This window comes from Miscanthus floridulus, chromosome 3 (assembly GCF_019320115.1).
Source record: "Miscanthus floridulus cultivar M001 chromosome 3, ASM1932011v1, whole genome shotgun sequence".
Lineage (NCBI taxonomy): Eukaryota > Viridiplantae > Streptophyta > Magnoliopsida > Poales > Poaceae > Miscanthus > Miscanthus floridulus.
The window spans coordinates 22098003-22121372 of record NC_089582.1 but is presented as its reverse complement, the minus strand read 5'-3'; the positions used below and the strand labels follow the sequence as shown (position 1 = coordinate 22121372).

At 50.2% G+C, this 23370-nt stretch overlaps 1 protein-coding gene across 1 annotated transcript; it reads left to right on the top strand.

Annotated features, from left to right (window-relative positions):
• Positions 1-22532: 22532 nt before the first annotated feature.
• On the top strand, positions 22533-23368 carry LOC136543320 (RNA-binding protein CP33, chloroplastic-like; the record flags this gene model as incomplete). Its single annotated transcript, XM_066535801.1, has 3 exons — positions 22533-23029; positions 23140-23241; positions 23357-23368. Coding segments are annotated over exons 1-3 (540 nt in total), but the record flags the coding sequence as incomplete, so codon positions are not given.
• Positions 23369-23370: the final 2 nt, after the last annotated feature.

The following is a 23370-nucleotide window of genomic DNA, read 5'->3' as shown; positions in this document are numbered from 1 at the left end:
AAGAATAGCACCATGAGACGCATCACAAATAGCAAGCAAGACAAGCATCGTTTACACTAAACACACTTAAGTACTTTGCGGTGCTTAACTTAACATCACCCAATCTATCATGCTAAGATAACAAAGAATATTATACATGGCACATAAGTCTCACAAGATCTCAGGTGTATCTAACTTAATTACCAAGGACGTGAACCACACCTAGCAACATGCAAAGCAAGTCAAGGTGAAGCAACAACTATAACCGGAATATGCCAATTTCTGGACTTGCAAACAGCAGCTTCATAAATCAATCATATCTGGAGTTTTATAAATCCAATGATATGAGACAAGACATTCTGGAAAGCTTAGGAAATTATCTACATTTCAGCTTCAATCATCTCAGCATGATTCCCAAGTTATCATGACCAAACATGCTAATCTTTTAAGTCTGCGCAGAATGTAATCAAAATCTGACAGTAGACTTGTTAAGCATGCAACTCCTAAACTATCAGACCTAGGATCATGAAAATTTAACACAAGCAAGATAAGATAATCATCTACGACTTTTGTATTTACCAAAACTACAGTAAACATCATTTACACCATGAAACTAGTTGCACAAGTAACACTTGCACCAGCAGCCTAAACAGCAGAGGCACAGCTATGGATAGAAAACTTATAGGAACTTTAGAGAAGCATAAATGGAGTTCTAGACCTCTGACAAACAGGATTCTTAACTTTATGGAAAGCTTATAAAGTTACCTACAACTTTCTTATTATCATCTTAAGATGATTTCATAGTTAACAAGGTCAATTAAACCAAGGAAGACGTCTCTATCCAAAACATGAACAGAAACTGATATGCTACTTTAAACAGCTATAAGTTGAGTTCCATATGTCCAATAAATATGGTTCTGGAATTTTTGGAAAGCTTAACAAATTGTGAACAACTTTGCTACAAACATCTAGAACTAATTCTGCTACTAACAAGGTCACACATGGCACACAAAGCAACCCTGTCTGGGTTTGGGCAGAAACTGCCACAGTACTTTAAACAACTATAGCTAAACACATACTTAACCAAAAATTGTGCTCTTTAGCTTTTTGAAAAGCTTATGAAAATTACTACAACTCATTTATTATCAACAAGGCATGATTCATAACTTAACTGAGCCAAACAATGCATACATGCAGAACTGTCCAGAATAGAAGCAAAGCAGTATATGTCATTTGTTATTTTTATAACTCTAAAAATATAAATCCTAAACTCATAAAATTTTTACCAGAAAACAACAATCATCTTAGTAGCACTCCACAAAAATTTCACAATTATTTGAGCACAACAACTGCAGTTATAAAAAAAACAAATAAGACTAGCATTCAAACCCTAACTGCACAAATCCATTTTTACAGCTACAACTTTAAACCAAAACCTGACATATTATATATCTAGTGCATAGAGAATTTCACAAGGATTCCAAAAAGTCCTCATTTACTATTTTACGAATTTTCTACGATTTACTATGAATTTCCAAAGTTTCACCCGATTTACAACAAATAGGTCCCTCGAGGCACTATTCCCTTGAGTCAATGACATCGCATTTAGGCCCTTCCCTTTAGTCGAATTTTAAGACAAGGTCCCTGACGGGATTAGGAAGCAGAGGAGGCACTGTGGCTCGTCGGTGACGGTCGTAGGGGGCTCTTCGGCGATGGTGGAGCGGCGGCGGAGCACCGGGAGGTCCGCGCGCACTCGTAGGGCTGCTCCGCTCGGCAGAAGCTTGCCCATGGTGGCCTGACCACGAGCACAGGAGCTTGCGGCGAACTGCGGCTCCGGTGGTGGCGGCCATGGTGACGGAAACGGCCGGTGGCAGCGGGGAGGAGTCACGGCTGCGTCGAGGTGGCGAGGCACACCCACGGACGGCCGCAGCTAGGGCCGCGGCTGCCCCTGGCCGCCTGGCCGCACAGCGCCTGCGGGCGCGCGGCTGTTTGCCATGGCCGGCAAGCGGCGACTGCGAGCGGCTGGAGAGCGAGAGAGCGAGTGGAGAGCGAGCCGGAGACAACAAGGGAGGCAGAGGGGCGAGTGAATGAAGCTCGGGCTCTCTAAATCGACGTGCGCGGCGACGTGGTGGGCATGCGAGAGAGCGTCGGGCCACGCGGCGGTGAAGCGCTGCGGCCGGTCGGCCATGCTTCTGTTCTGAAGATTCAAAAATGTAATACCACCTCAAACTTACGACTGAAGTTCGATTTTCTCCCCTCCATATCTCTCGAAACGATTAGTAATTTGATCAACCAATTATACCGTATGATAGAGCTACATGAGTACAACAACTTTGATTAAGGGACCTAGGATTGATTCGGCCTATTTTGAGAGATAAAAGGCTGCAAAGTAGGCTACCTGAAACTGAATCCTGAGTTTCAGTTTCAAGTTGACTGAAACTGCATTCTTCACCCTCTTCTAACTCATAAACGGAGTGACGAAAAACCAAACCAATTGCACGGTGTCGTAGAGCTACATGAGGACGACAACTTTGCTTAAATAAGTTTGGCCATGTTCGACACGGTTTGCAAACTAAAAATCACCAAAGGCAGGTACATGGAAACGGAAATCACGAATTTCAGTCATTCCAGACTTAGCCAATTTTTGAAGCTTCAAAACAGTACTGGATTCAATTTCGTGAGCTTGATTTGACCAAGCTAGGTTCAGAATTAGCTCTGGGACATTAAACAAAGTTTGTTCCCCGTGATATGGTCTACAACTTTTATTTAAGGCTCAACATCATATTTGGTAAATAAGACCAGGTTCCACTATGATTAGAGTGGCATCATGATAAAGCTTTAAACTATGGTTTTAGTCCAATTGAGACATTTTCTTGGCATTTGCTCAACATGAACCTTTCATGACTTTTGTTGTAGAGTTCATCTAGAGTCATTTTGGCAAGGTTGCAAGGTTTGGTTGATGACCTATATTTCCATTCGCTTAATAGTGCAATTCAAGCACTTAGTAAAACCATTCCAACAAGGATATAACTTATCATTTCATGTGACTTTTTAAATCCAAACTTCCTGAAACTTTTCCAGTGCCCAATATAGATGGGTATTGATGTGCGACGCATGAATATATCACAAACACACCACCCAAGCATATATCTTGAAAAGGGTCTATAGGTGAGCAAAGGTGAAATCCAAGCTTAGGTTGGGCTCCTGTTAATAGATTCGGCTTTCACATATTCATCGCCACCTAACTTGCCATGTTTGAGCTCAAACTCATTGTTTAACTGGTGACAAACACCTAGGGTGTTACACTCTACTTGGCCATTGGTCCTTGGGTGTCCTACGGCCGACCAGGCCACACGGATGTGGTGGTCGTCACAAAACGTTAGGAACTTTTTGCCGGTGAACTGTGTCCCGTTGTCGGTGATGATGGTGTTGGGGACCCCAAATCTATGGATAATGTTAGTGAAGAATAGCACCGCCTGCTCGGATTTGATTCGATTGATTGGACGAGCCTCGATCCATTTGGAGAACTTGTCGATTGATACCAGTAGATGGGTATAGCCCCCGGGGGCCTTTTGCAGAGGCCCGACCATGTTGAGCCCCCACACGGCGAACGACCAAGTGATGGGGATGGTTTGTAGGGCCAGGGCCAGGAGATGTGTCTGCTGAGCATAGTACTAGCATCCTTCGCAGGAGCGTACTAGCTTGGTGGCGTCGGCGACCGCCGTCGGCCAGTAGAACCCTTGGCGGAAAGCGTTCCCTATGAGCGTCTGAGGCACCGCATGGTGCCCGCAGGCGCCTGTGTGTAAGTCCCAAAGCAGGGCTTGGCCCGCCTCGGAACTGATACATTGTTGGAGGACACCTGAGGGACTTCGCCTATACAATTCGTCATTGTAGAGGGCGTAGGTCTTGGCTCGGCGCGCAAGCCGTCGCGCTTCGGTTCTGTCGTCAGGGAGCTCCCCCCGATCAAGCCAATCGAGGAACGGGACTCGCCAATCCGTGTCTTGATTAGTCTGCGGAGGCTCGGTGTTGACCTCCATGACCTCAGGCTTGGTCGAGGGGGTCTCGGCAGCGGAGGGGGCGTTGGGCTTTGCCATGGGTTTCACAGGTGGGCCCTCCTCTGTTGTCGAGGTGTAGCAAATGGAAGGTTTGTGGAGGTCTCTGATGAAGACGTTCGGGGGGACCAGGGCCCATGCCGAGGCCATCTATGCCAGCTCGTCGGTGGCCTCGTTATGCTTCCGCGCGATGTGATTTAGTTCGAGACCGTCGAACTTGTCTTCTAGGCGTCGTACCAACTTGCAGTAAGCCTCCATTTTGGGGTCGAGGCAATTCGATTCCTTCATCACTTGATCTATGATGAGCCGCGAGTCACCTCAGACATCGAGGCGCCGTGCCCCAAGTTCGATGGCGACTTGTAAGCCATTGATGAGGGCCTCATACTCTGCCATGTTGTTGGAGGCGGCGAAGTGGAGCCGCACCATGTACCACATGTGTACTCCGAGGGGCGAGATGAATAGCAGACCCGCGCCTGCCCTAGTTTTCATCAGGGATCCGTCGAATTACAGGGTCCAGCACTCCGTCTGAGTTTGAGCCGGTGGCAATTGGGTGTCTGTCCATTCAGCCACGAAATCGACCAAGACCTGAGACTTGATCGCTTTTCGAGGTGCAAAGGTCAAGGTTTCCCCCATAAGCTCGACGGCCCACTTGGCTATCCTACCTGAGGCCTCCTGGTTATGAGCTATCTCGCCCAGGGGGAAAGATGATGCCACAGTCACTGGGTGCGACTCGAAGTAGTGACGCAATTTGCGCCGGGCCAGGACCACGGCGTAGATCAGCTTCTGGATGTGGGGGTAGCGTGCTTTGGTCTCAGAGAGCACCTCGCTGATGAAATAAACAGGACGTTGGGTGGGCAGAGCATGCCCCTCTTCCTGCCTCTCTACTACTACGGCAGCGCTGACCACCTGGGTCGTTGCGGCAACGTAGAGTAAGAGGGCCTCGTCCTTGGCCGGGGGTACCAGGACGGGAGGATGTGTGAGCAGCGTCTTGAGTCTGTCGAGGGCTTCTTCGGCCTCGGGGGTCCAAGAAAAACGCTCAGATTTTCTCAAGAGTCGGTACAGAGGCAAACCTTTTTCGCCGAGGCATGAGATGAAGCGGCTCAGGGCCGCAAGGCATCCCATGACCCTCTGTACTCCCTTGAGGTCTCTGATTGGTCCCATGCCAGTTATGGCCGAGACCTTCTCTGGGTTGGCTTCAAAGCCGCGTTCTGAGACTATGAATCCCAAGAGCATGCCTTGGGGGACCCCGAACACACACTTCTCGGGATTGAGCTTGATGCCTTTCTCTCTAAGGCATTTGAAGGTTATCCTCAAGTCGTCGATGAGACCCTCGGCCTTTCTGGTCTTGACCATGATGTCATCTATGTAGGCCTCGATGGTCCGCCCAATGTTGTCGCCAAAGACCTGGGTCATGCACCGCTGGTACGTGGCACCTGCGTTTCTGAGGCTGAAGGGCATCGTTACGTTGCAGTACATGCCAAATGGTGTGATGAAAGAAGTCGCGAGCTGGTCGGACTCTTTCATCTTGATTTGATGGTAACCAGAGTACGCATCAAGGAAAGACAGGGTCTCGCACCCTGCAGTGGAATCAACGATTTGATCGATTCGGGGTAATGGGAAGGGGACCTTTGGACAGGCTTTGTTCAAACCATTGTAGTCTACACACATCCTCCATTTCCCATTTTTCTTCTTGACTAACATGGGGTTAGCCAACCACTCTGGGTGGGACACTTCCTTGATGAACCCGGCCGCCAAGAGTTTCTGTACCTCCTCACCGAAGGCCCTACGCTTTTCCTCGTCGAAGCGGCGTAGGCGTTGCCTCGCCGGTCTAGATCCGGCCCGGATGTCCAGGGCGTGCTTGGCGACCTCCCTCGGTATGCCCGGCATGTCCGAGGGACTCCATGCAAATATGTCGGTGTTTGCATGGAGAAAGTTGATGAGCACGACTTCCTATTTGATATCGAGGGTGGCGCTGATCCTCAGCGCTCGGTCGTCGGGGCAGGCGGGGTCGACCAGGACGAGTTTGATGGCTTCCGTGGGCTCGAACGCCCCCGCACGACGCTTGGAGTCAGGCGCCTCGCCACTGAGTTGGTCGAGGTGGGCGATGAGGGTCTCGACCTCCGCCAGAGCCTCGGCGTACTCGATGCACTCAACGTTGCAGTCGTATGCATGTTCGTACGTGGACTCAATCGTGATGACACCGCTAGGGCCTGGCATCTTGAGCTTGAGGTAGGTATAGTTGGGTACTACCATGAACTTGGCGTAACATGGCCACACCAGGATGGCGTGGTAGGCTCCCCCGAACCCGACTACCTCGAAGGTAAGGACTTCCTTGCGGTAGTTGGAGGGGGTGCCAAAGCAGACGGGAAGGTCGATGCGCCCGATGGGTCGCGTGCGCTTCCCTGGTATGATGCCGTGGAAGGGGGCGACGCCACCTTGGAGCCTCGACTGATCGATCTCTAAGAGCTCTAGGGTATTGACGTAGAGGATGTTGAGGCCGCTGCCTCCATCCATCAACACCTTGGAGAGTTGGGTGTTGCCGATGATCGGGTCGACGACCAGCGGGTACTGCCCGGGATTCAGAACATGGTCAGGGTGGTCATCTCGATCGAAGGTGATCGCCTCCCGAGACCAGTCAAGGTACTGGGGGGTGGCCACCTTGATCGAGAAGACTTCTCGGCGTTCCTTCTTGCGCTGCCGCGCCGTAAGGCACACCGAGGGTCCACCGAAGACCATGAAGGCATTGCGTACCTCGGGGAACCCATCGTCCTTGTCTTCGTCCCAGTCGCCGGCGCCCTTCTGCTTGGCGTCGTCGTCGGGGAGCCCGAGCCTGGCATAGTAACATCGCAGCATGGAGCAATCCTCGAGGGCGTGCTTGACCGGGCCTTGGTGATAAGGGCATGGTTTCTTGAGCATGTCGTCGAAAGGCCTAGGGCCTTTGGGGCCTCGGGGATTCTTGCGTTCTACGGCCCCGACCAGATCAGCCTCCATGACCTCCTGCTTCCCTAGGCGCCCCTTTTTCTTTCTCTTAGGGAGGTGGGAGGCTGAGGCATCAGGGGCCTCATCCCTCCGTTTTCCCTTGGTGTCGTTGTCGGGGAAGATGGCTCCGATAGCCTCCTCGCCCGAGACGAAGTTGGTGGCGATGTCGAGGAGCGCCGCAGCGATGCGTGGCACGTCCCGACCTAACTCCCGAACCAGGTCTTGGCAGGTGGTGCCGGAGAGGAAAGCCTGGATGATCTCTGAGTCGCCGACGCTGGGCAACTCGGTGCACTGTTTGGAGAAGCGCCGGATGAAGTCTCGGAGAGACTCGTCTAGTTTCTGGCGGCAACTCTTAAGGTCCCAGGAGTTTCCGGGACATACGTATGTGCCCTAGAAATTCCCAACGAAGATCTGAACCAAGTCGCGCCAGTCGTGGATCTGAGAGGGAGGAAGGTGCTCAAGCCAGGCTCGCGCCGAGTCTGACAAGAGTAGGGGGAGGTTGCAGATGATGAGCAGATCATCGTCCGCGCCACCTAGCTGACAAGCCAGGCGGTAATTGGCAAGCCAAAGCTTGGGGTTGGTCTCGCCGCTATATTTTGTGAGGTTGGTTGGCTGGCGAAACCGGGCTGGGAACTGAGCGTTGCGGATAGCTCTACTGAAGACCCGAGGGCCAGGTGGTTCAGGAGAGGGACTGCGGTCTTCCTCGCTGTCATAACGGCCACCCCGATGCGGATGGTAGCCTCGGGCGGGCCCCTCACCGTCGTGGCATCATCGTCGGCCGACCACCTCATGGTCTCCCTGCACCTCGTGTCGATTGTCGAGGCGGTCAAGAAGCACGGGGACCCTGTGGGCTATCGGTGCTCGAGTGAGCTCGGGGCGTCCTGAGGCTTCCCTATCCTGCCGAGGCGGGGCTGTGGGCAAGTTTGAGGCGCCCCCGTGCCGTCGGGAGGTGGAACTTTCGGCCTGCTGAACCACGGCGGTCTCTTGGAGATCCTGGAGCTCGCCGCGGACCCGCCGCCCCTCCGTGGTAGAAGGCTCGGGCATTGCTCGGACCAGCATTGCCGTGGCCACGACGTTCTGGCTGGCGCGATTGAAGACTGGGGGTTGCTCACTCCCTTCGTCGTCATGGATGCGATGGTGCACATCGCGGGCCCTCCGTCGGGCTCCCCCGCCTTCGCCACGACCTCGCTGTTCCTGTTCAAGAGTATCTCGAAGCTGCTGCAGAAGGAGTTGGTCTTGTTCGACCTTGGCCTGGAGCTCACGGAGTTGTTCCAGGTCTGGGCATTGAGGTCGCGCAAGGGCGGGGGTCTCGTTTTGTGCGGACGGCAGGACAATGCGTGGAGGTGTGGCAGCGCCTGTACCCGGGCGAAGCGGGGAACAGCTACCTGCCCCCTCGTCCTCCTTGCCCGCTCTCGGCATCCCGAGCCCGACGTGAAAACATTCGCGAGTGGGGTCGTAGGTGCCTTCGTCATCGGAGTCGGAGTAGCCTAAGCAGTAGTCGCTCGCGGCCAAGAACTGGCGCATAGCCCCAGGGTCGTGGAGTTCGGAGAAATCCACTCCGGGCCATGCCTCATCCTCCTCCGAGGAGTCAACGTGGGTGCTTAGGTCAAGAATGAAGCGCTGGCGGCGTTCTGAGGGATCCTCGTGAGCGGCAGTGTAAGCGTAGGCGTAGGAGGCAGCGGCATTTCTCAACCCAAGGGGGTATGGGGGTGGTGCCGTCGCCAGACTCTGCTCCGCCGAGATCGGCTCCTTAGGGAGTGGTGGAGCGGGGCTTGGTGACGGGGCATCGCCGTGTGGCATCAGTGATTTTCCTTTGTCCCAGCTCAGGCTAGACAGGTCCCCAGCCAGGGACCCCATGCCAACAGCTGGTCGCAGGATACCGGCGGGGAGCGGCGTGCCGCCCTGGATTCGCGTAGCGTCGGGGTGGTCATGCTCGCATCGTGCCTGGCGAGCGCGGCGAGAGCGGCCGCCCGGGTGCCGCCTGCGCCTGGGTTGCCGGTGCGTGACTTCATCATCGGTTGGTGGGGCTCGAGGAGTGAGGAGTACCATGTCGTACTCATGCCCTAGAGACATGAACTCTAGGCTCCCGAACCAAACCATCGTGCCGAGACGCAATGGTCGTACGGGGTCTGCCATCCGGAACCTGCTGGGATGACGAAACTGACACGCAGAGGCCCCTACCTGGCGTGCCAACTGTCGGTGTTTCGGACCGGGGGGTCCTCAACCAACTAGTGAATTTGAACTGCGTGCTCCCGATTCCGAATGGTGATGCAAAGAGACACAAGGTTTATACTGGTTTAGGCAATCGATGCCCTACGTCCAGTCTAAGAGATCGATCTTGCATTCCTTGCACCGGAGTGCTTGTAGTAGGGGGTTACAAGCTAGGTGAGAGAGGGAGCTAGTCCTAGGTCTCGGCAAGGTGTTGTGTGGGCCGCTTGAGACGTTGCTCTCAGGCGGCTGGGATGTGTGCGTGTGTTACAATGTGTTACCCGGTGTTCCTCCCCCCCCCAAAATGGCCCAAGTCCTCTCCTTTTATAGCCTAAAGGGAGAACAAGGATGGTACAGGAGCTAACTATACGGTGTCGTGTGAATAGAGGCGGCGTGTCCAAGCCCTGTAGCCTGTTCCTGTGGCGGCGTGGTCGTCCCATTCGATCCTGTGCGTCATGGGAGCCCCGGGACTGCCTCGGAGTGGGTGCGGCGGTGATCGTGCAAGCCACTGTGGATGGACTATGCACGAGGCCGAGACTTGGTCGGTGCCGAGGCTGCACCGCAGTGGAGGGGTCTCGGCAGGCACGAACCCCAAGATAGCCGAGACCTTGGTGTATAGTGCCGAGGCCTCGAGTGGGCGGCTGATCGTGGGCACAACGTTAGGACATAGTGGCCGATAATTCCTGCCGTACCCTGTCCCAGCCGGTATGGCGCTGATCGTGGACACAGCGTTAGGGCACAGTGGCCGGTAATCCCCGCCGTGCCCTGTCCCGGCCGGTATGGCGCTGATGCGACCTCAGGTCCCGTCGGCCATTCTGTGGCGTTGAGCCATCATCCGGCTGAGATTGCGGGAGTGGTTGAAGCATTAATGAGACATGACGTGCTGTCTAGGGGTCGGTCGAGGCGGGGGGCGACGGGCTGCGAACGAGCCGGGCTCGAGTGACACGGAGAATGAGGCCTCACGCGATACGGAGAACGCACCCCCTGCCGAGGCCTTCCATGGCGAGCCTCGCGCGAGGCGGAATTCATGTCAGGGTGCCGAGACCTCCTACACGAGGCTCGAGGCGAGGTGGGAGGCCTGGTGAGCTCGGTCATTGCGGGTGAGGGGCCCACGGCTTACCTTCTAGCTTTATTTTTTGATGGGACTTTAGCGACCCTTTTGATTGTTCGCTCGGGGTACCCCGTTCTAAGGTACCCGACACCAACATTCAACAATAAATCTTCCATTAATATCTTATACCCTACATACAATCTACGGGTCCAGGAATTGAAATATGACATTCCAACGATCCTCATAACTTGCTTTGCTTTGGATAAGGGTCATTTGCATCTATCTCCTTAATACGTTTAATCAATGATGGAGCTAGATGTAACAACATTCTTCCATTTGCAAAGACCTTACATGTATGGGGGTAACCCATACCCGACTAAATAGGAGAATGGAGATGGGGAACAGCCTCGTGAAACTTCCTCTAACATCCCCCTAGGAGCAATGGGAGGAAGAGAAGAAGCATAGCAACGAGGATATCTATTCCCACATTTGGATTGCATTCGTGAGCCAGAACTGCTCTAGGTCATGAAACCAATCTAGGGCCCTTGCTCCAGTGAAAGCTCCGAAAGATCCACTAGAGCCAAGGCCCTTGCTCCAATGAAAGCCCTCCATGGTTTCGATTCCGCATGCTCTAACCATGGATGGTGATCAGTAGCGGGACCATACCATGGAGGCGTTCCTCCCTACCTTCGTGAAACATCCTCTAACATCCAGGATGAATGGACATGGCCGCACCTAGGTGATGGCGAACGCTGACCTTGAAGGCCTTCTCCCAGCGGCGCCGGAGTTGATGGAAATCTAGGGTAGCCATGGCGACAGGAGACTAGGAGCAACTGAAGGGTTTCTCTGGTTTGTCCGATGGTAAGGGAGGAAGAAGGTTGGGATCAGAGTGCGCTTAAGAGGCTTGCCTTACCTTTGCTTAAATAGCCCCACCTCAAGACATGAGCGAAGAAGGAACCATCAAGATCCATGACTTGTGCGGTCACCCACGCGGGTCAGGAGTGACGGCGCGACGAAGATGATGGGAAGTGGAAAACGAGGCAGTTTACATTCACTTGCACATTTCAAACTATCTAAAGGCTAGTCTTAGTGGGACTTTCATTTTCATTAAATAGGCTACGTCTCCCATGCGATCTTAGTGGAGCACGCTTCAGGTAACCTGCTCCACCACTTCCTCTTCTCATTCTTGCACGCTTGTAGCCTCTTCTCTACCCGCCGAGATGGATCGCGGCAAGCATCCTCGAGAGGAGTCACCAGAGGCCACCGTCAAAGTAGAACAAAAATAGGAATGTGAGTACCACAACGACATGAGCCAACATTTCGTTAAAAAAGTAAATCTTTATTCATAAGTCTAGTAGGTTACGTACATTCGAAAGGTGTACAATAACAAAGATGTGTATCGAAGACTACTGGGTGTACAATAACAAAGACCTATTGAGTACGTAAAACAACCTATACTCGACTGCGACGTTGTAAAACTTCCTCTAACATCACCCAAGAAGGGGCATGGAGCGGAGTTTGAAATGATAGAGTTGTAGTCGTAGGCTGCTCTAATGAAGAGAGTCGACGCAACACCCACCTTGCAAAGCTTCCACTTGCATCCCCCCGTGTAGGCAAGGTGTCGTGGGGTCAAAACCACGGCAATCATGTTATTCGAGTCGATGTCAGAGTATGGGGTCTCCAATGGCTCGGGTTGACTCAGGAACACAAGAATCACGTAGAGAAGACGCAACAGTTTATCCTGGTTCGAGCCAATTTGGTCCCTACATCTAGCAGTTGATGATCCTTATACTCAAGAGCACCCAAAATCTGGGGGTTACAACATAGTGTAAAGGAAGAAAGTTTGGTAGGAGGGTTAACTCGGTGCTGTCGGTGCGGGACCCACGGGATACCCCGCACAGAAGGGAGAACTAGTCTAACTAGGATTCTTCCCCTATAATCTTAGTAGTAGTATTACTCTGTAATCCTACTAGGAACTCTCATTGTAAACTGACTAGGACTCTGGCCTCCTGACTATATAAAGGAGGGCAGGGCTCCTTGGATCGGGGGTTCAGAGAACAATTGTACAACACAACACTTTACAATCAATCCAACGCAAAGGCTAATGCCGACTGGACGTAGGGCTATTACTCGATCAACGATCGAGGGTCCGAACCAGGATAAATCGACTATCTCTTGCATTAACCGTTGAGTTCCGCATACGCTGAAGCCCGAACATACTGCCCTGGGGACTCCCGTGGCAGGCTATCAGTGGTCAAACATCGACAGCTGGCGCGCCAGGTAGGGGTTTTCGGTGACTTTGCACCCAAGAGCTCGATGGACCTCGACAACATGATCTTCTCAAAGGGATCAACCTTCATCTTCAGTTCATGGATCTGCGACGCAGGCGATGATGGCAAGCTCCAAAACCGTCTCCTCGAAGATTTAGATCATCATCAGGACTTTTTCATTTCGGCGACAACGACAGATCAGCTTGCCGGAAGATTCGCGCAGCTCGTGATATCCAATCCAACTTAGATTTCGTGACTTCATGCATCCGATTCAAACTCAGGTTCCACTTTCGAGACGGAGTCTTATCCGAGTTCTTTCGGAAAACCAAGTTCTTTTCTGACAAAGCTCCGGAACACGACGTCAACCTATCAAGAACACTACTCGGAGTACACTCAGAGTACTTTAAAGAAGTTGGGTCCTCTTCCATTCGGACTCCACAACATGGCAATGTCTTATCAGACACGGCCCGAAGGATCCACCAATCCAGTGCTTAGAATGCCACTGAAAGGAGCCCAGGAAGGTCTCGTTTTAACTATAACATCTCAAGACTATATCATCCACTGACCGGGTTCCGTTCCTGAGGATAGCGGCACTCAACTAGTCGACAATGTGACATCAATAATTCTATCCTACCAAGAAGGAGACTCGATCTGTGACCTTGAAACCTCTACTGAAGTTATCAACAACTCTGGCAGTATGAAAACTATAGACGATGACAGAACAACTCATGCTAGAGAAGTATTCATGATTCGCCGCCCTCGATCACCATTAGTCCCCCCAGAAGCACCCGATGTCAGGTCTTCAGATGAATCCGAATCCAACATATCACCATTTTTCCAGGGGCACGATGGTGAGACTGAGAGTCAGAGGCAAGCCAGAGAGAGAAAGAACAAATTGAAACAAGGACGTCAACACCGTGCTAAGCAGCGAAAGGACACTTGGATCAAATATGAGTTAGACCTAGCTGAGTACAATAGAAGAAAATTAGAGCGAGAGGTTGAAGAAGGACGAGCAACGAATACACCCTACGATAAGATCTGAGAAGCACTAGAAGAACTTAGGGCGACTTCATATCCCAATAAGAAACAAGAACAGCTCTAGGACTTCCTCCGATCAACAGTCGCCTGTACGATGTTAAGGTCTTATTCCCGCAGTAGTCTGTACATGTTGTGGAAAACCATAGGGAGTTCTACATCGTTGCCGGGCAAGTGTAAGTACTCCACCACAACCTTGACTAGAAAACCATGCAGGCCAGCTTTTGCCGCTTCCATGTACCAGAGATAAACCTCCTTGTCTCCCACCTTTCCTTGTCGACGAGCTAGGCCTTGGTTATCATGAACTTCCCATGCTCGTAATGGCCGGGGCAGTCATCCGATTCAGGAAATAGATGGAAAGGTGATCTCGGCCTGGGATAGAAATGTTAGTACCATATTATGGTAAAGAAAAGTTATTAGCAAATTATGCTCGCCGCTACCATACCTTTCGAACTCAAATGAGTATGTGAGCTGCCCTTGGTCGCCTTTAGTCTTCGCTGGTGGTGGAGGACAGTGGCTTGTGCTTGCAATGGCAACAGGCGGTGTCTTTGCCCCCGGTTCCTCCATGCCTCCTGGTCCTTTGCTCGTGCCCTTAGACGGACTACCGGGAGGTGGAGGTGGACTTGTTGTTGGAGGAGGAGAACGAGGGTGAGGGCTTGTGCCTTGGGGTGAGTTCCTTCCCTTGTCATCCCCGCCATTGCCTTCGTCATCACCATCGCCGTGATCTAGATCATCGGGGGGACAAGATCCAGCAATGGATGGTTGTGATGCTGGTGTCGCCGTCGGCATAGAAGTCGGCGTCGAGAGAATGATCTCTATGTCATCCTTGTTCCATAGGACTTCGGAACCCATTGCAGCTCCAAGGATCGTTACCCCTTCTGCAGTTGGATATTCCATTTCAAATTCTTTGTATTCGGTCGCATACCATGTAAGTATCATGGCAGCATAGTTGGCAGGGATCTAGTCTTGGTTGAAATCTTTGATATCTTCTTTGGGGTGCATGTAACCCTCACCCACGGTCAACTTTTTCGCCCTGCCGAACGGGATCGTGAGGTGGACGCGCATGGGTTCCCGGATGTCGTCGACGGGGTGCCTTGGGCGATCCTCGATCATCGGCAGTGGCTGCCCTTATGTCTGCCATTGTGTAACTTGAGGCATGGCCACGCCAGCCTGGCAAAGCATCTGTGACCTCATCGACACCATATCTGGGTCATTGCTCGTGAAGGCTTCTTTTATGGACCGACTGATCATTTCGGCCACGCCTTGATCATAGCCCTTCTGAAAGATGCCCTCCTTGTACCTCTGCCTTGATCGGTATGTGGTAGCGTCGGATTGCCATGACTTCACTGAGTTCCAGCTCATCTTCGACGACATGCCACGGATGCGGCCATGGTGCTCGGGGGTTCCCAGCGCCAGGGTCAGCAAGTCCTGGCCCCTGCGAACCTCGAAGCTATCCTTGGATTTAGCAGCCTCGATGAGAGCCCTCTCCACCTCCTCGAACTTGGGCTCATTGAACTTGCTCGCACCCTCCTTGAGCTTCTTTGGCTTGCGGGCATAGATGAAGTCCTTAGCCCTCAAGTCTACACCATCGTACGGATCGAGAAGCCCGGCGGCAGCTCTAGCCCTTTCTTCCTCCCGCCACTGGGGCCTCTTACCAGCAAACCCAGTCATGCCCAAGTGGTGGGGGTGTAGGTTCTTCTTCGCAAGTGCGCTGAACTTGGCGCTCTTTGCCTTTGCTTCTTCTGTTGTTCTTTGTTTGCAGAACTTTTCCTAGTGATGTTCCTTCACCATAGTGTATTTGACACAGGGTGACTTGCCTAGCTTCAGGTAGTACCTGGTCAGCATGGACTTGAAGTTTCTAAAGGCTCTTCCTACCACGTGCATGACCCACTCCCTGCACTTGTTCAGATCGGCGTCCTCGGGATAATGGAAGCTCCTCGTCACTTCACCCCAGATATGTGTCTTGTAGTCGACCGGGACATTGTTCCACTCCTCCCAAGTGATCTCCACCTTGTCCTTGACTATACATGCCACCTGGTTGCTGAACTTGGCAAGGACCGTGGGTGGCGACATCGGGTTTCCCTCTGGTCCCACCTCATGGATCACATGGACTTCGCCGTGGGTTTCCCTCCGGTGCCTCCCATGTTCCCCCTTCTCAGCTTTGTCCTCTGGCCCCTAGACTTGCCTGAAGTGGTTGGAGATGGAGCGGGGGGTTCTTTGTCCCTGACTTGTTCCTCCTCGAAATTCAATTCTCGAGGCACCACCGGCATCTGTTCAGGGTTTGGAGACCGCGCACTTTCAACTTCGTCGTCCCTTGGTTGGTAGGTCGGATCATCTTCCTCCTCTGTACGACGTTTCTTTGTTGGCCTCAGGGTCACGGACACTTGGCTCTCGAGGCTAGTTGATGATGATGCACTAGGGGTAGGGTCGCGCCATTCGCTTATCGGTTCCTCCGCCATTGGAAAGCTATAATGAATACATATTTTAGTTGTATAGACACAGTTATAGAGTAGTAAAGTAGAGTAGTACTAGAGTAGTAAAGTAGAGTAGTACTAGAGTAGTAAAGTAGTAGTAGTTGGCTCAGATTTGCCCCATTGTCATCACATCGCTTTTAAACCGGTTGCTTGTATCTGGTATACAAGCCATCCTAGTTTAGCGGGGGCACTCGATCATCATCGCCGCTGCCTCAGCATAAAAGGGTTCACATCATTGCATATGCCACTGCCTCAGCTTAGAAGTGTGAAAAGAATCATCATTGCAAATACCAAACAAAAGCCATCAAGATAGTTTCAAAATTTGGCCCCAAAGGGCTAAGTCCTTCAGCCATCAAGATAGAGTAGAAGACTAGAGGAGGTGAGAGTAGAGTAGAGTAGAGTAAGAGGAGTAGAGTAAGAGCTGTACAGCTCAAAAGTTTGTTTGGCATCATAGGCAGCAATAAACCCCCATCACAGCTCAATCAAATTTAGTCAGTAAGAGTAAGAGTAGTAGAGGAACTGCTCAATTTAGTCAGCAAGACAGCAGCCAGCAAGACAGTAGTAGTTGAGTTCAGTAGTAGCAGTGTTAGCAGAGTTTAGTAGAAGATTGAGTAGAGTTTAGTAGTTGGTTTTGGCTTGGCAAGCCATTCGTACCGCTTATCAGAACTTTTGATTATATAAGTCGGTGGAAAAGCCTCAATAAAACTTTGTCAAAGAGAGAGCCTAGTTCCGATCATTACTGCTTAACCAAGACGAGTTTGGGACTAAGAGGCTTTGCTGCTGTTAGGTAAGGGCTCGTTCCATATATCCATCTTAACGTATGTATGTTCCGGTGAATATATAAAGATTCAAACAAGGTATCAATTGGAGCAATTGATAAATGATAATTCCACGGTCCAAACTAAAGCGTCATGACCCAATAGCAAATCGAAGGCCAACAGTGAAGGGACGAGAGACGTCTCACAAGTTCCATCTTGGCCACTGCCTTCTGCACCTTTATAAGACCATCTCCAACACACCAAACCCAAACACAAGACCCATTCTAAGAATTGGGTCATGCACAGTAACTGAGTCACCTATTTAAAATTTCCTTTCTCCAACAGCTAACCCAAAATATGAACTGCCCTCCTCTCTCTCTCTCTCCGTAACTGCGCTAGGTAGAACAGGCCCTGCCGTGCAGACGCAAGATGGAGCAAAAAAATTCCCCTGAATCCAAAACCAACCGACTAAGGTTAGGAACCAATCCACTAGCTTCAACATGGATCCGCCACCAGCCCCTACAAATCAACAACCAATAGACCTGAATCCCCCTGCGAATCAACAACCAACAGCGGCGGCGCGTCAGAGACGATGCAGGCGGCGCCGGATCTCGAGTGGCGGCGCGGCGCATGGACACCAGCATGCTCCCGCGGCCAGGCGCACCTCGCTCAACGGAGATGGCGCGCGGGGGATCTCGGGCGTCGGGGACGATTCAGGCAGCGCTGGATCTTGAGCGGCGGGACGACGCATGGATCTCAACCGGCGCTAAGCTGCTCGGCAGGGGCAGAGCTCAGACTATGGCGTGCTCGCGCAGCCCGCTCGACGGAGGATGCGCTCGCAGCTCCGGCGCAAGGATTTGGGTCGACGAGAGAGACGACAGAAAGAGGACGCATATCTGCGTTTCCTCCCTCCTCCCCAAAATAGGTGCTCGCTTTGCCTATTCCGTTGGAAGCCGGTTTTTCACTGTGCCGGACCCAAAATGAGTTTGGGTAGCGGTATGCATCGCTTGTTGGAGACAGTCTAAGCTCCAACACCTGCACAACCATGGGTGAGCCACCCCGCCATATATATATATAGGAATGCACCTGGGTGCATTCTGTGAAGCGAGTGGACCCGACACGCGAGCGAGAGGTAAGTCCACGCTCCTGCATGCAAAACTAAATGGAGACAACAAACTATGTGATGCCACCTAACAGCTAAACCCACCCACTAGGAAGCATGCATGCAGGGAATCTTTTGTTGATTCCAAACGAAAAAATGCGATATCTTCTAAACCACAGATCCGATTTTAGATCTGTTTGAAGTAGGTTGTTGAAAAAAATATGCTTAACAAAACGAGATCCATGAAGGCTATATTTGATGAAGTTTTTTTTCAAATACGTAATTGCAATATGTTGTACTATGAGTTGCAAGCACTTCTACAATATAATTGTAACTTGCCTGTAGCGTATTTAGCACTGGTTGCAACTAATTATAATCTAGTGTAACCTTGTTACTTCTGGTTGCAATTATTCACTACTTAGTTGCAACCCAATTATTACTCTGATTGTAACCAGGTATGCTTGCAACTCCTACTGAGTAGAAATGCAACCAGTTAGTACTCAATTGCAGCTAGCAAGTACTCACTTGCAACCTGGTTGGTAGATGCACCTGTCCAGTTGCAACCCCAGTTAGTACTGGTTGCAACTCGTTACTACACAAGTACTACTGGTTGCAACAAGTTACTACCCGATTGCAAATCAATTACTACTGATTGCAACTAGTTACTACTCAATTGCAACACAGTTGCTACTCAGATATGATTGCAACTTGGCGTGATTATAGTAACCAGATGCATGTAATACACAGAGTTATAACTAGTTGCAACTAGGTGGTAGACAGAGTTGCAATCGGTAGTACATTGACATGCAACTCGCTTAAAAGGATAAAAAATATATCCATATTGGATCTAGTTTTGCTCAGAATATTTTTTTGAGTCGGATACAACAAACGGTTTGTCAATCGGAGTTACGGTTTAGGAGAAAATTTGTTTCAAAGATTCGAACCAACAAAAAATTCCATACATACATGTATGCACTCTAGTGGGATTTGTGTGCTAGGTGGCTTTACGTGGTAGGTGGAAAATACAACTTAACTTAGGGAAGCATGCACTGCATGTTCGTTTGGGCACGCTAGTTGCTCTAAGTTGGTGCCCCCATCGGTCTGGTTGCATTCTATATACAGGATGTACCCAGGTGTATTATAGCAAAACAGTATATATATATATATATATATATATATATATATATATATATATATATATATATATATATATATATATAGAATAACTTATTTTATAGCTGGTTACTGAATATACTCTCTCTATATATATAGAGAGAGAGAGAGAGTATATTCAGTAGCCAGCTATAAAATAAGTTATTCTGTAGCCACCTCCATTTACGATAATTTTATATACTAATTTACGATAATGTCAATACATATTTACGATAGTTGGGTTACTATAACACATGTGAATATTTACTATAACATTATAGTAAACCACTTAGTAAGGAGTTACTATAATCTCGTAAATTAACATAGTAATTATCGTAACTCAAAGTGGCTACAGAATAAGTTATTTTGTAGCCAGCTACAGGGTAGTAGTTCTATATATATAGAACTACTACTCTTCAGCTAGCTATAAAATAACTTATTCTGTAGCCGCTTTGAGTTACGATAATTATTATGCTACTTTACATGATTATAGTAACTCCTTACTAAGTGGTTTACTATAATGTTACGGTAAATATCCCCATGTATTATAGTAACATAATTATTGTAAATATGTATCCACTTTATCGTAAATTAAGTATAAAAATTATCGTAAACGGAGGTGGCTACGGAATAACTTATTCTATAGCTAGCTACCGAATATACCCTCCCTATATGAGTATATTCAGTAGCCAGCTACAAAATAAGTTATTCTGTAACCACCTCCATTTACGATAATTTTATATACTAATTTACGATAATGTCAATACATATTTACGATAGTTGGGTTACTATAACATATGGGGATATTTACCATAACGTTACAGTAAACCATTTAATAAGGAGTTACTATAATCTCGTAAATTAACATAGTAATTATCGTAACTCAAAGTGGCTAGCCATGTGCGCGTACTCGCCGGCGTTCTCCTCCATGCACTTCTTGAGTATGTCCGCGGCGTCGAGGCAGGGAAGCGGCTGTGTCGTCGTCGTCGGCGTACCAGAGCCGTCCTTCACCGCCGCCGCCACGCACTCCACGAGCGCCACGAAGGCGTCGTTGCAGCCCCCTGACGCCATTGCCGCTGTCTGCTGCGATCGCTTTTTTTCAAGGCTGTTTTCTTTGATTGCTTGTTGGCTTCTTTCTTGCCATATATATATATTGGCCCGTCTGGCTAGTTCGGATGAATCGGATCAGTTCCGATTCTAGTTGGAAACCAGAGAGAAACGCCGCCAAACGGAGTTTTGGAGACCAAGAATCGGAACTGGAACGTTCCAGGTTTTCTACGTTAGCACCAGAAACGCCTAGGACCTGGTTTCGCACGATTCTGATTCTCAGTCTACCTACTTCATATATTGATTTGCCAAAAAATAAGTGGAATAAATTAAATTTTGTTTAAGTTGTTCTTCACCAACAAGTTTTGAATTTTTTTAAGAATATTTTCATTTATATATTTTTTATGAATCAGAATTCAGCATACTAATCAAACAATCTCATAAAATGATTATGATTCATCACCTGAAATATTTTTTGAAAAAATCTAGATCACGAAAATATTTTTTTTTTGAATTGGAAATAGCATTCCATTACTCATGGGTTGCACTCACTTTTTGCCGATGACTCTTTGATTCTCATTCGCGCAAACGAGGAGGATGCTATGCTATTACGCAGTATATTGGATTTATACGAGCATTGTTTTCTGGTCAAGTCATTAATAAAGGCAAGTCGGCTGTACTCTTTAGCTCCAATGCCAACCAAATGGACAGGGAACATGTGAAACAAGAACTGCAAATTGAAAAGGAAACAATGAATAAAAAATTCCTTGGCTTGCCGGTTCATGTGGGTCGGTCCAAGGGTGGGACATTTGCATATTTGAAGGATCGAATATGGCAGCGTATACAAGGTTGGAAAGAAAAGATGTTGTCATGGGCGGGAAAGGAAATTCTTATTAAGGCAGTAGCCCAAGCCATTCCCACTTTTGCTATGGGATGTTTCGAGTTGACAAAGGGACTATGTGATCAAATAAGTAGTATGATATGTCGCTACTGATGGAATCAGCAGGAGGGTAACCATAAAATCCACTGGCTCAGTTGGGAGAAGATGATCAAGCCGAAAAATGATGGAGGCTTGGGATTCAGAGACATCTATGCTTTCAACCTTGCAATGCTCGCTAAACAAGGTTGGCGGCTGATACAAAATCCAAGCTCTCTGTGTGCACAAATTTTGAAAGCAAAATAGTACCCAAACTCATCATGCTTGCTGGTGTCACCAAAAGACGGGATCTCTTACACATGGCGTAGCATACTGAAAGGTATAGCCACACTGAAGGAAGGGACAATATGGCGCATCAGGGATGGAGAAGGGATTGACACATGGAAGGACCCTTGGCTTCCAAAGGAATTCATCCGCAAGCCGATCACTCCTCGGGGCAACACCCTACTGCGTCAAGTATCTGAGCTCATTGATCCTATCACCGGGGATTGGGATGTCCAGCTGGTCCAGCAGACGTTCTGGGAAGAGGATGCGCGAATCATTTTGGCCTTGCCGGTTAACACATCAAGGGAGAACTCGGTGGCCTGGCACTATGACCACAGAGGTCTCTTTTCAGTAAGAAGCGCCTACAAAGTCTGCAGACAGAGCCTACTGCGTAAACAACATCGCAACTGTGGTGCATCTAGTTCAGGTTCGTCAAATCAGCAAGATATCCTGTGGAAGAAAATCTGGAATTTGGATGTCCCAGACAAGATCAAACATTTTATGTGGAGAGTTGCACACAACAGTCACCCTCTAAGAGCAAATTTGGAATTCCGTGGGATGGACATAGATAATAGATGTGTTGTCTGTCACGAGAAAGGGGAGGATGGAGGCCACCTCTTCTTCAAGTGTCCCATGGTTACAGAAATTTGGGCTGTTTTGGGAATGGAAGAATACGGGAAGAACTTGGCTGCTATCGAATCCGCTCGGGAAGTAGTCCGGCTTATCACGGAACTGAAAGGATCTGCCCAAATAACATTGGCTGTGGGGATGTGGTCGTGGTGGGCGGAGAGGAACAGAATAAGAGAGGAGGGGCAAAGGAGATCAGTGCCTATGATTGTTAACTATATCAAGGCCTATGTTGGGGAACTCACACAAACTCTTAGTCGGAGAGAGCAGGTTTGGGAAAGACCACCGCAAGGAATCCTACCACAAGGACTCAGGTAATGGAGGTTGGGGATATATCATACGTGACGAAGATGGTGATGCGGTTTCTGCTGGGCGAGGTCGCCTGAACCCTTCCATGCGGAAGTGGTAGCTTGTCTGCACTGCAGGGTGTGTACTAGTGACTCTGCTGCTACTAGTCCTGCCGCCGTACGAGATGGGCCCATCAATTCGCGTTTCAGGCCCACAGACTCATGGGCCGCTCGGCGCAGCGGACCCATCAGATAGCGGATAAGAAGAGGAAACTTAGATATACTCTATTTATTTATCGGCGGCGAGAGGCTGCACTGCCTGTCTGCCACCGCCACTGGACTTGTGCTCCCTCCGCTCCGGCCCTTCTCGCTTCTCCGGCCATGGCCGCCGCCGTCACAGCCACCTTCCGCACCCTGCTCCAGCACGCGGCGGCTGGCGGCGTCCCCGTCCCGCTTCCCAGCGTCCGGTTCCAGAGCCTGCAGCGCCACCGCGTCGGTCTCCGCCTCCTCGCGCCACCGCGTGGGCGCCCCGTCCTACTCCCGCCCGTCGCCGCCGCTGCAGCCGGCGAGGAAATCTCTTCCGACGGAGAGGATTTCGCCGGCGACGAGGGCGAGGAGTTCTTCGACGAGGAAGAGGGCTCGGAGCCGGAGGAAGCCGAGGCCTCGCGCGCCTACTCGCCGCCACGAAGCCTCCCGACGCGCGGCGACGAGCCCGGTCGGCTCTTCGTCGGCAACCTGCCCTATACCTATACCTCCGAGGAGCTCGCTCAGGTCTTCGCTGAGGCCGGCAGGGTTGACGACGCGCAGGTACCCGTATCAATCCCATGTTCCCAACCAAAATCCCTTCTTGTTCTGCCTCCTGGAACCATTCCTGAACAGTATCATCATTCGTCGCTGACGTTCCATTTCCTATGCAGATAATCTATGACAAGGTCACCAACAGGAGCCGGGGCTTCGCCTTCGTCACCATGGCCACCGCCGAGGAGGCCGCCAAGGCCATCCAGATGTTCAACGGCGCCGTAAGTACTGCACCGGCAAATTGGATCAGTACTTTCTCAGTTCACAGAATTGGGGTCTTGCTCTTGCGTATGTGTGTTTTGACATGATCTTGGCACATTTGTCTTCAAAATGCAGCTGCTGGGAGGGAG